The sequence below is a fragment of the Coptis chinensis genome, chromosome 5, assembly GCF_015680905.1.
Source record: "Coptis chinensis isolate HL-2020 chromosome 5, ASM1568090v1, whole genome shotgun sequence".
Lineage (NCBI taxonomy): Eukaryota > Viridiplantae > Streptophyta > Magnoliopsida > Ranunculales > Ranunculaceae > Coptis > Coptis chinensis.
Genome location: NC_141460.1, coordinates 84,717,361 through 84,730,911, shown reverse-complemented (window position 1 = coordinate 84,730,911; position 13,551 = coordinate 84,717,361). Strand labels below are relative to the sequence as shown.

The window sequence follows — 13,551 nt, the reverse complement described above, 5'->3', positions numbered from 1 at the left end:
GAGGTCACTATTCAACACTCTCACAAAAAACCACTTCATACGTGTCACTCTCCCATGTGTCTGTCCATACCCCTAAGGCCCTAAATAACCCTTACTTTATGTATGACCGTACCCCTTCCCCTCTTCTCTCATTTTCCCGTCTTCGCCTCCAACCTCTCTCAATCTCTCCTCCAAACTGTTCTCACAATTTAAGAGCCTCAATCTCCCTTCTTCACTCTTCCTCTTCCTCTCCCTCCTTCCTTCTCAACCAAACCCAACTCTCTCTCTCTCCACCACAAACTCATCTCTCCCTCTCTCTTCTCCACCTCCGCTCAGGCCCCCACTGCCTTGCAGTTATCTAGTATAGAGATAGTAGATATAGATTGGTATACATACGATATTTGGGCACCACAAGTTTATATCGGTATGTACGATATTAAAACTTTATTGAAATAATGGGTAATAAACGTTGATTAATAACAGAAATTTAAAAAAAAAAAATCCCTCCACTCTGATGAGCTTAATTAACAAACTTATTCCCTCCTCTTTTCTGACTTCACCATTATTAATTACTTCAATCTCTTCTTCTTCTTCTTGTTTATCATTTTTTCATTTCCACCACTCTACTTGTTCATTTCACCCAACTCAAAATCCAATTTCTGAAGAATTCTGCTCACGGCTTCTTTCTATATGCAACTCAAAGTTTATAAAAGATGGTATTTGCGTCCACAGTCCTATTATAAAGTTGGGTTTTCAACATAATTTGTATCTCAATAATAACCTTCTATCTCTTTATGCCAAATGTTTTGGAGTCGAACAAGCACGTTTTTTATTTGGTGAAATGTGTGATAGGGATGTGGTTTCTTGGACGGGGATTATATCTGCTTATGTGAAATCTGGGAAACACGAGGAAGCTATTTATTTGTTTGCCCAAATGTTGCTTTCTGCTTTAATTCCCAATGAATTCACGTTTTCTACAGTTTTGCGCTCTTGTTCTTCTTTGGAGGATTTTGTGTTGGGGATTTGTATTCAGAGTCAGATGATAAAACTCGGGTTTGAGTCGAATCCAGTTTTGGGGACTGCTTTGGTTGATTTTTATTCTAAATGTGGTTGCTTTTCGGAAGCTTTTGAAATATTTAAGGCTACGGATTGTGGTGATGTAATTTCTTGGACGACGATGATCTCTTCATGTGTAAAAGCTCGGGAATGGGGCCTGGCTCTAACACTTTATTGTCGGATGATTAAGGTGGGAATTACTCCTAATGAGTTCACTTTTGCAAAGCTCCTAATGGCTTGTTGTTTTCTTGGGTTGAAATATGCTAAATTGGTTCATGCTCATGTGGTGCTATGGGGAATCAAACTAAATCTGGTTTTGAAGACAGCCCTTGTTGACATGTATACAAAATGGCATATGATGGAAGAGGCTTTAAAAATATCAAACCAGACACGCGAGGCTGATGTTATGCTATGGACTGCCGTCATTAATGGATACTCTCAAGTCTCAGATTTTGAGGGGGCAATTGGGGCATTTCGTAAAATGGAATTTTCTGGAATCTCACCAAATGCTTTCACTTTTGGCAGACTATTGCACAATTGCTCGTCTTTATCTGACCTACAACTGGGGAGGCAAATCCATTCACGGGTTATAGAAGCAGGACTGGAGTGGGATTTGTCTGTTGGAAGCGGACTCGTGGACATGTACATGAAATGTTCTGAGATGGTAAAAGATGCTTCGCTAGCGTTCAAACAGATAATTTCACCTAATGTGATCTGTTGGACCTCTTTGATTTCTGGGTTTGCTCAACACGGGCTAGAATGTGAGGCCTTTCAGGCATTCCTGGAAATGCAAATTGCAGGAACGCAGCCCAATTCTATCACCATTGCTGGGATCCTTAAGGGCTGTGTTACAGCAGGAGCTCCCAGAAAAGTTAGAAAACTCCATGCTCTCTCAATTAAAGTTAAGGAAGACTTTGATACTATTTTAGGAAATGCTCTTGTGGATGTTTATTCTAGATTAGAGATGGTGGAGGATGCATGGAAAGTCATCAAGATGATGACAAATAGAGATGTAATCACGTACACAATCTTGGCCGCAGGACTCAATCTGATGGGTCATCATGAGAAGACATTAGGGATCATTGCTCGCATGCAGGATGATGATGTTAAGATGGATGAATTTATCCTGGCTAGCTTCTTATCTGCATCAGCAGGCTTAGCTGCAATGGAACCTGGGAAGCAGCTTCACTGTTATTCCGTGAAATCTGGCTTGTTCAGCTGGATTTCCGTTTCAAATGGCCTAGTTGACTTGTATGGGAAGTGTGGGAGTATGCATGATGCCCGCAGAGTTTTTATGGAAATTGACAAGCCAAATGTCGTGTCATGGAATGGTTTGATCGCAGGTTTGTCGTCAAATAGCTATTTCTCGTCTGCGCTTTCAGGGTTTGAGGATATGAGGTTGGCAGGGATCCATCCCGATGAAATTACATTCTTGTTAGTCCTTTACACATGCAGTCATGGTGGTCTGGTTGACAGAGGTCTAGAGTATTTCCACTCCATGAGTGAAACTTACCGTATTGTACCACAGCCAGATCACTATGTTTGCTTGGTTGATCTCCTTGGTCGAGCCGGCCGACTTGAGGAGGCCATGGACATTTTGGAGAAGATGCCTTTTAAGGCAGATGCACTCATCTACAAAACCTTACTGGGTTCATGTAAGGTACATAAGAAACTAGCTATAGGGGAAGATATGGCAAGACGGGCTCTTGAGCTTGACCCGTCGGACCCAGCAGTCTATGTGCTTCTTGCAAATATTTATGATGATGCAGGGAGGTCCGATTTTGGTGATATGATGCGCCAGATGATGAGGGCGAGAGGACTGAAGAAGTGTCCTGGCCAGAGCTGGATGGAGATAAGGAACAAGGTCCATCACTTTACAGCCAGGGATCGATCCCATCCACAGATAAATGATTTGCATGAAAAGATAAAATCATTGAAAGTGGGGGTAAAGAGCCTTGGGTATGAAGACGATGCAGGTTCGTCTTATCACAGTGAGAAGTTAGCTATTGCTTTTGGTCTTCTGAATACACCTTCAATGGCCCCAATACGTATAATTAAGAACCTTCGCATTTGTGTAGATTGCCACACTTTCACAAAGCTCGTAAGTCAGTTGGTTGACAGAGAGATAGTTGTGAGGGATGGGAACCGCTTTCATTCCTTCAAAAAGGGTGACTGCTCATGTCAAGGTTATTGGTAAACAATAGGGAGAAAAGCAAGAGCCCTTCGTTTCCTTACCTTTTTTGTCCCTGTCAACGAGTCTCATAAATTATTACCAATTGTATACTTGGAGCTCCCATTAGAGCACCTCTTACATTATTTTGCCTTGTACCGCTGCAGAGAAACTTACCTTGTAACATATTACTTTCATTGTAGTTCAGAACTTCAAATGTTGCTTTAAGAAATTGTTAATGTCCGACTGTCATTGCTGCTCATCCAACCACTCCGCCCTGTGAGTAACCTTCAGTATATGTAACGAGTACGATTGGTCAACAGTTATTAGGTTGTATAACTTGTATTTGTATATTCGAAGGCATTAGTAGACAACAAATGGTTGCCTATAAGAAGCACAAAACATTTTGTAGTAAGACTTCTGAAGATGTTAGCAACTTAGCATCATTTAGCAAGATGACAAGCACTCAAGTAGTACCTACTTCCTAAGTTGTTAGCATCATTTAGCAATCTCCAAGTCTAAATTGGTATCCAAAACTTGTAACTGGAAATGTATGATTATGTAAAATTCAAAACGTAAATTGCTTCCAAAAGATGTTCCTCCGCTGGTATGTGAGTATGTTGATCTGCTGCGAAAATACCACAAATTGCCACATTAATTACATGTCCTTTACCCAAAACAATTGAGCTATCTATTACATGTAGTGTACTCTGTGGTTAACTAATTACTGGAGCAGATTCTGATTACCTGTGTTAGTTTGGTAGAGTGAACTTCCTCAGAGAGGTGGTGAAGTGAATATGACCTTGGGCGGCATTGACCTGAACAACTCTGGGAGGTATTCATGATATTTTTGCAAGTTATATTGGATTCTATCATATGTGTATCTGATGGTATGGCTGTTTGTTTACAGTGTTGTGGTGAGGGAAGATAAAAAGTTGTTGACTGTATTGTTTCCTGATGGACAAGATGGGCTCATGGGCGAGCCTTCACCCTAAAGGTGTGTGTTTTAGGGTTTACTGTGCATGGACTTCCCGCCCATATTTTTTGTGTGTGCATACACCACATTTTTTTTTTTCCCATTGCAATGGTGAGTGGGTAAAGATGCTGGTGGGTAATCCATGTCTGTGGTAAGCTACTCAGAACCAGAAGATAGCTTTTGTTCATTGTTAAGCCTTTTCTTTTCATCTTAAATTTCAGGCCTAGTCATCAGAAAATTTGTTTGAGTAGAAGACAGCACTTGAAAATGATCTGGCACAAGCTCCATGTGCTGCCCTTGTAATGGGACATGGAATTTTCTGGAATGACCCAAGTGGCACAGTTGAAGGATCTTTTCCACAATGTGTGTACTTCCCTTATAATATTCACATCGTGCTTGCAATATCCATAAATTGAGTTTTCCTTTTACTTCATTATTAAACTACTTTTACTAATTTGTTGGTAATTCTATAATATTAAAATATGCTTTAACTTGCTCGTATTTCATTCAGGGAGAGATAAGCCTATCAAGTCATTGGTTGTGGGAAGACCAATTTTGCTTGCTTTAGAAGATATTGATGGCAGCCCATCCTTCCTCGAGAAAGCTCTTTGCTTTCTTGAAAAGTTTGGTGAGTTTCAGTTCTGATTGGATCGACATTTGACACTATTGGACTTTCCTTTTATAGAACCGTTAATGTATCAAATAGTTGTGCATTAATTACTTTTGAATCTATAGAAAGTTTAAAGATCTTCTGCTTTATTATATCTTCAACAGGAACAAAAGTAGAAGGCATCTTGCGCCAGTCTGCGGATGTTGTGGAGGTTGACCGCCGAGTTCAAGAATATGAACAAGGTTTTGTGCTCCTGATCTTGTTTTTGCATGTACCCTCATTATTTTATTTATTGTTTAATTTCTGCTACTCTGCTTTTGCTTTTGGTGATCTTTGATCTTGCTTCATGCTTTTGCTTTATTGCCTTGTGTAAATACCTTACAAACTCGAATTCTCTCCTTTTCAGGGAAGAATGAATTTAAATCTGATGAGGATGCTCATGTTGTCGGTGACTGCGTCAAGGTACTTGTTTCATGACACACACAAACACACATACATATTCTAATGACTATTCTAATGCTTGTCTTATACTCATATGCAACCCAACTTTTATGGTTTTTGCAGCATGTTCTTTGCGAACTGCCTTCGTCTCCAGTTCCTGCATCCTGCTGCACTGCATTACTAGAGGCATATAGTAAGTTCATATGAGAGTACAACTGTTGTTTTAGTCTGTTATCATTTTGTATTTATGTGGTAACTTCTGTTTCCATAAGTAGTTGCTCTTAATTAAGGGTTTCCTGAGTAAGGGCGGATAATATGACAACTGTATCAATACAAGCCGTGATTCTATCAGTAAAAGGAAAAGAACATATAAAACGCCAGAGAGATGTTAACGTCTTCTTCTTGTTAAGATTACCATCTACCCGCTTCTTGTTAAGATGTTACATATAAAAGCCGTGATTCTTGTTAATATGTGCAAATCTTGGGGAACTTAGAAGATTTGCTCCTTACCCATTCCTCCGTTACTAAAAAAACAATAAAGAGGAGGGGATAAACTTTTTACCTTCCTAGTTTACCATCTACCTGGCCAAATAGAAAAGCAAATAACGTGCACATATAAATAATTGGATGCAAACCTGAAAAAGCAAAATTCCTTCTAGTGTAAGATTTGAAGATATATAACTAATATTACCATACAGTATCTTTTAGTCTCAAGTGTTTATAAGGTTTTCTTACCTTGTTTCTATTGCTTTGTTTTTTGTTTCTGCCTTTCCAATTTCCAATGCTTTATATTTTTTGTACTTCTCGTGCTTTGGTTGGCAAGGAATTGAAAAGAATGCAGATTGGGTTAATGCTTTGCGCTCTGCAATATTTGATAGCTTCCCAGAACCAAATCGATGATTACTACAGAGGTACCATAATCTTTCTATTGATGAGTTGTTTATTGGCTTTACGATCCATTTGAGTCTTGAGTATTTTGTTTTTTCCAGTTGCTATATTTCTGCTACCGTGTTTAAGTTTCTAGATTTCTTTCTACACGCATCACTATGTTTACAACTTTAAGATGTTCAATGAAAGAACCTGAAGGCACTTCATAGGCCTAAATAACAAATGTTAAGCTTCATGGATCTTAAGAAATCAGCTTATTGAATCTTAATAGTGAGATTTCATTATAAGATAGGAGTGTACAAAACAATCCAAGAGGAAGGGAATCGATAGCCCATCCCTCCTCTTGTTCCCTTAGCAAGGTGCTAAGGGGAGCGAAGAAAACCCATTATAATATAATCAAATTCCAGCCAACCACAATCCTTGTACCTCTCAGAAGTCGAATTCCCCGCCACCCGCCACCCAATTGAAGAGCGTCTTTTTCATCTCCACGGCAAGGAGCCTTAGATCCTTTTCCTCATGATCTTGAGAAATCTTATACTGAAGTATAAATTAAAATGTGGAAATTCCAGAAACACAAAAGAACATCCGATTGCTAGTCATAGACCCTTTATCATCATGTTGTTATTTGTTTCTATCCCATCTTCTGTGGAAATTTCCATATGGAGAAAAAGCACACGTGGCTATCATCATGTTGTTATTTGTTTCTATCCCATCTTCTGTGGAAATTTCCATATGGAGAAAAAGCACACGTGGCATAAAGGGAAAGGATTGAAAAGAATGGGAGACGGGAACTGGTTAGCCTAGTAAAAATAAGAAAGAAAAATGTACACGTGATGGGTTTATAGTAACAGTGTAAATGTGATGGATCACTAGACAGATATAATAGTATAATACAAGACTGGTTGCTGGGAATCTGCTTAATTTCTGGCATTGACTGCAACTCTATGGACACATTTGCACCTGTGGCCATTATATACTCTTAATCGTCATTTTCTCACTGACGAAATTATTGAAGAATTCCTGTCATGTGTATCTTGAGAAAGAAGTCTATGAGTCCAATCCATGCTTTTCAGCTGTCCAATTGAGATTGAAACATACAAATTTAGAGAAGGATAAAGTATTTTGATTAGTTATAGTAGTAGCTCCCTTTGGGATTTCATATAGTATTGGTGTAGCAAAGATTAGTCATTTAAGCTAATTGGAGGAAGAGCCGAACAAGTTCCCCTCACTCCTAGGTTAGTTCTTGTTTTACCAGTTGGAAGTTAATGGTTTAATTTTCGGAAAATGTCAATTTTTGTGGCGTAAGATTGCCACGTTTGATTCTTTTGTCAATCTTTTGGGATAAGAGCCATTTGAGTACAATAGTGGATGCTTTGTATGAGGGATGTCTGGTAGTGTCTTAGCGTCTCGCCTAGGGATACTACTTGTGTAAGAATGTAATTCTGTAATTGCGAATGAAGTATAACTTTTGTTGATCAAAACGAAAAATATGTCAATCGTGGTCAGAGCCTCTCTGATTGGTTTTCCTTTCATATTGTTGCTTACTTCTGTAATCTGTTTTACAGAGTTCTCAAAATGATGCATACAATTTCTGCTCATTCTTCTGACAATCAGATGACACACTCTGCTGTGGCTGCTTGCATGGCACCCTTGCTTTTACGCCCACTTTTAGCAGGTGAATGTGAATTGGAGGACGATTTTGATCCGAATGGAGATACTTCTGCTCAGCTTCTTGCCGCAGCAAATGCTGCTAATAATGCTCACGCTATCATCACAACTCTTTTGGAGGAGTATGAGAACGTGTTTCGTGTAAGCTTATTTCCTTTCACTTTATGGTGGTGCAAAAACTATGTTATGGTACAGCCATGGGCTACTGCAATTGAAATCTTACAAGTCAGAACGCTTGATATTCCACATTAAAGATGCCGTCATATAGTTTAACATGGTCACATGCGTACATTAACTACCTGGAACAGAAATTCTACTTTAGTATATCGGTGATCATATTTAGGAATCTGATTGCACATATGTTATGGTACAGCCATGTGCTGCTGCAATTGAAATCTTACAAGTCAGAATGCTTGATGTTTCCATATTAAAGATGTCGTCGTATAGTTTAACATGGTCACATACTCACATGCGTACATTAACTACCTGGAACATAAATTCTACTTTAGTATATCGGTGATCATATTTAGGAATCTGATTGCACTCTTTTGTTTGTGATGTGCCATTCTCATTCAAATAGTTAAATTACTCAATAAAAAAAAAAAAAAATTTGTGCCGCTAGAAAGTAAATTCAGAGGTCGCAATCTAGATGTTATCATCTTATCTTTTGATTGGTCCAGATCTTTGAATATGAATTATCCTCTTGACCACTTTGGTTATTCATACCCTTTCTTTCCCATGTATTTTTCTTCCTTGGTAAATAAATTGCTATTTAAATATAGTAGTTGGAAATAAAATTCTTGAGCTTCTTGTTTCAGCTTGTAGCACCGTAGTTGATAAACATAGATCTATAGTGGTCCGTATCTGTATGTTAGGCATTTGGGTAACACAGCAAGTATGTCTGATGTGGGTGTCTTTTTATGATTTTTTGTATATGAATATTTAGAGTTTAGATCGTATGTAACTTTGTGTATATCGGCACAGTTAAAAACCATTTATTTTTTTTCGGAAAAGTAGTTATGAGCTATTATGCTGGTATACCTTCATAGTGTTAGGAGTAAACTCAGTAAAGTTGTCCAGAATGGTATTTTATAATCACTTTCCGCTAAATAACAAGAGTTTCCAGATTCTGTGGTCAACATTTTGGATTGTATGGACAGAGTATTAAGTCGGATTTCGAAAAGCATGCATGGAAGCTAACTTTAACTTCTCAGTTCTCATTTGCACTCAAATGCACTCAATCAGTAAGCTATTAGAATACTTTCACAATCTCAACTTGATTGTTTATAACATGCTGTTCTTTTGAGGATAAAGCTACCTTGATGTTGAATATTCCACCCACTTGCATAGGTAATTAAAAAGTCTGGTTAATCAGTTGCATGGGTGAACACTTATGTATGCTAGCTAGATTTCATTCCTTGTTAGTTATCATTCCCCAGTAACATGTCTTTCTGACAGAAATCTTTCTTAATTCTCATGTACCTATTCCATTTGCTCCATGTTCTGCTTGTGCTTAGCTATTGCTTTTTTGCTCTTCCGTTTCAGGATGTCATTGTTCATGGATCCTCCTTTTCAGTTGATTCTCAGATGGAAAACAGTGGGAGCGAGGAATCATCAGATGATGATAACTTAAAAACTAAAAATATCACTTATCATGATGCAGCAAACGAGGTTAATCCAGAAGTAGACAATGATTCTGAGCGTGTTCTTAGTGGAAAATTGAGTGGAACCAGTTGCTATGTTGGCAGTGATCTTTATGATAACAAGGTTTTGTTTCTTGTGCCATTTTTTTCTCTTTAATTTTATTCCAATATTTATTGTGCTCTGTGTAGGGCATTGAGGTTACATTATTATTGTTGTTGACTTAATTGCTCTGTAATTGGTTCCTTCTCTTTCTCCACCACCACTCCCTTTAGAAGAAGAGAGAATAAACACAGCAAGAAAATATAATAGGTTTTGAAAAGGAAAACAAACCTTTTTCGATGACCTCTCTAGGTTCCCCTCCACATTGTTTTTGTCCATTTCATATACTGAAGAAAACTTCTCCACATGCCCATCTTATTATTTTTGAATTAGAGTGCTCGAAGAATTGAGGTGAGGCATTTGAAAAGGGCAGCCAAAGACTATTACCTCATGACCCAATTTTTCGTCCAAAAACCAGCGAAAATAAAAATAAAAACAAAAAAGTTGAATTAGAACTCCTAAATTTCTGATAACAATATATTCCTTCAGAATTTGATATGGTCATGTAGTTTCAATAGGCTTCAATAAATGGACAAGAATCTCTGCGAAGTGATTCCTTCATTGGATGCTATACTCTTAACTAGACACTGTTTGAAGTGAGCTGGAGATATTTAGACTAATGGATCAACCTGGAGGAGATTCCATTTATCTAATATCCCCGAAAAACACTCTTTGGCACTTGCTTTAGCATGCTTACATCAGTGACTCTAACACTTTACTCTGGCAGTCGAGCACAATCTATTACAACTTAAATTTCCAACAAACCCCCCCCCTTTTTCCCTTAATAACTTATTATGGAAAAGTTGGTCTGTAATTTCCGACTTTCAACTTTGCTGTTGTTATTATTTCTTTCTTTCTTTTTTTAACTTAATAACTTCTTTGTAAATTTTGGACTGTGCTTCCATTTTACATTATACGCACCCGTTTATCTATGCAGGCATATGTGGATGAAGATTTTGATGTTGAATCCCCTGAAAAGAACCAGAGTTCAACAATAAATCAAAAGCCAAAACTAGATCCCCAAAAGTCCCTTAGAGATTCCAATTTCTTATATAATGCTCAAGGTACATTGAAGAATAGATTTCTGTAAGTGGGATGGATTCACACAGTGCTTTGGTTGCAAATGAACCTCACCAGTCAATGGGAGATATTTTAACTTCAATGGACACAGGACTTCCTTTACAAGTGGCTTCTCATGAAGTACATGTAGAAAAGCCTACAAGTAAACTGAATGGCTCAAACAACAGTGCTAAGCGGTCAAACTTTCTGGGAAGAAGCAAAGTGAGTTGTTCTGGTGTTTTGCTGGCTTGTTTTAAATTATTTCTTAAGAAAGAGCAAAATGCCTTTGTGAGTATCTGATGTATCGGTTAGAGGAAAAATGTGGTTGATTCTAAGGCTTGTTCCCCGAAAGATTTTCTGCTTTAGCTTGTTACACAAACATGTGAGACATAATTTAATTTTATTATCAAACTAAGGGTATTGATTCTATGATCTCTGTTCCACTAAATATTACTTCCATGCTCTCCCTTGGAAACGTTCCTTTTTTGGGAGCTTGATATGGTAAATATCTAGTGACCTGTCTAAACCCTCGGAAAGAAATTTGTTAGCTGACATTTGTCATTGATGCTTTATGAAGGGACGAAGGAATCCATCAGTGGAATCAGTTGACTCGTCTGGGGATGAAGAGTATGTTGTCACCTGCTGAAAATATCTCAATAATTTTAAGTTCCATTTACTGCTAGACTTATGTTCCTTTTGTCTTCTAATAAGTAGTTTACAACTTGTGTTTGTTTGTTGTGTAACCGAGAGTTATGCCTGTATGACCCAGTTATCCAATTTTCTTTTCATTCAATGAGGACAGGTTACATATCTAATCTATACTTGATCAACAACATGAGTTTTCATTCTGATTTCATTTATGGACCTGTGTATATGTTCCCTGTAGGTTTGCTATTCAGCGGCTTGAGCTTGCAAAAAACGATTTGCTCAACAGGATTGCAAAAGAGGTAAATGGTGAACTTTTTCACTTGTACATATTGTGGTTTTGTTATGGATATAATATATTTGTTATGGATTATAACAAGCCAAAGGGAATGCAATTTTGCAAGCAAGTTTGGATAGAAGAAAGCAAGCTTTGCATGAGCGGAGGATAGCGCTTCACGCTTGAACAAGATGTATTAAGTTCTTTAACCCATAAATGCATGAAGTGACTTTGATTTTTTGTACAATTGTCATTAAAGACTTCACAGTCCATCGTCTTTATAGTTACTTGTCGAGGGATTGAGATTTTGCACATAACAAGACGTTGCAAAGTTAATGTCTTGAGTTTTTGCAGATAACAAGATGTTGTTGCAAAGTTAATGTCCTCATCAACAGACTTTTCACTGTCTATGGTTCTGCATCATATGAGATCCTTTTTTTTCCTTTGAAAAAGTAGATGTCTGCAAATAAATTATTTTTCACTAAGTTGCAACTATTGTGAAGGTTTCATAACTGTAATAGAAATCTACCTGTTACATGTTGATCAAAACACCAAACCAAATACCAAACCGGCCAATATTTGGTTTCAGGTTTGGTGCTGTATCAAATCACTTACGCGGTTTTGTCAACACCGCATGGACTTGGGCTTTTATGGCGCGGTTTTAGGACCGCGTGCTCTCAATGACAACAACGGGCAAAAAACAATATATCTTTTTAACTCTATAAATTGAAACACTCACACTATAGTTTTATACTCATTTTTTTTCTCTACTCTCTACTCTTAAAACAACAATGACTAATCAATAACCAAAATCAAAATCTAGAAGGGTTTTATGGATACAAGAAGAAGATGTTGTTTTCACCAATAGTTGGCTACAAGTTAGTCAAGATGGTATAGTAGGAAATTAGTAAAAGTCGAACGATTTTTGGGCTAGAATGACTGAACACAATTTGACGGGCATGAAATTTAGGAAGAATGACTGAACACATTTTATGCAAATCTAGGAACACATTTTATGCAAATCTAGGAAGAATGACTGAACACAATTTGACGGGTATGAAATACCGTTGGATTTTCATTCAAACTAATATCAACAAGTTTCATACTATTCTTTCTAAGATTCAAGCATCTCTTCCAAGTGGCTATAATGACAATATGATGGTAAGTATTTACTTTTTATTTGTTATTTTGATTCACAAATACATTTTTCAATTCTAATTTAATTTTGCTTAATTGGTAGGTTGAGGAAGCAATAAGTGCATATGTGATGCATTATGGGATTTGGAAATGGATGCAATGCTATAATATGGTGAAAGACTCACCCAAATGGAAGAGGCTACAGTTGAGAAATGATTTGCATCCCACCAAAAAGTCGAAGTCAAACAGTGGGGAAGGAGGTTCATCAGTTCCAATATCAACTGCGATAACTCAACCAATAGATTATGATCCACACCAAGTTCATGGGCTTGAGAATAGGTCTCTTGGAAAGAAAGAAGATAAGAAAAGAAGGCAAAAAGAGAAAGAAGAATGTGATTCTAAATTGGAGAAATCTGCTAAGAAACTTGATGATTTTCTGGTGGAACTTTCTAAAACCATCAAAGAAGGCTATGAATTGGAAGCTCAAAGACAATTGAAGAAAGATGAGATGGAATTCGAAAAACTTCAATTGAGGAAAAGTTCGATGGATTGGAAGTTCTAAATCCAAAAAGAAAAACTTCAATTGAAGAAAGATGCGCTCCGAGTTCGAGAAGATGAAAATGATGCGAAAATACTATGAATAAAATTAGAATGATTACTCGAAGATGAGCGCGAAATTTGGCAACTCAAAAGGGCAGAAATTTTACAAAAAATGAAAAATCGACTTGGCAATATCACTGGTAATAGTCAAAGTAGTGCATAGTCTAAGTTTGTATGTCTTTTAATTTGAGTTTGTATGTCTTTTAATTTGAGTATTTTAATTTGTCTTTTAATTTATGTCTTTTAATTAATGACGTACTTTAATTTGAGTTTGTATTTTGATTTTAATTAGAATGTAATTT

The 13,551-nt window shown here is 37.2% G+C and overlaps 1 protein-coding gene and 1 pseudogene across 2 annotated transcripts; both read left to right on the top strand.

Annotated features, from left to right (window-relative positions):
• The first annotated feature begins 440 nt into the window (after nt 1-440).
• On the top strand, nt 441-3,457 carry LOC147499526 (Pentatricopeptide repeat (PPR) superfamily protein). The gene has a single exon (XM_086561279.1). The coding sequence runs from the start codon at nt 494-496 to the stop codon at nt 3,230-3,232; it is 2,739 nt and encodes a 912-aa protein (XP_086417405.1). The 5' UTR covers nt 441-493; the 3' UTR covers nt 3,233-3,457.
• Nucleotides 3,458-3,582: 125 nt separating this feature from the next.
• LOC147499525 (rho GTPase-activating protein 7-like) lies at nt 3,583-13,295 on the top strand (annotated as a pseudogene). Its single transcript, XR_015197016.1, has 16 exons — nt 3,583-3,675; nt 3,970-4,040; nt 4,116-4,202; nt 4,403-4,544; nt 4,693-4,809; nt 4,956-5,033; nt 5,198-5,253; nt 5,356-5,425; nt 6,056-6,143; nt 7,686-7,929; nt 9,334-9,555; nt 10,469-10,595; nt 10,703-10,812; nt 11,168-11,217; nt 11,477-11,537; nt 12,753-13,295. The product of XR_015197016.1 is annotated as a rho GTPase-activating protein 7-like (transcript).
• The last annotated feature ends 256 nt before the right edge of the window (nt 13,296-13,551 follow it).

Excerpts from the sequence above, each read along its gene's own strand:
- LOC147499526 (XM_086561279.1), top strand. The coding sequence starts at position 494 with ATGAGCTTAATTAACAAACTTATTCCCTCCTCTTTTCTGACTTCACCA.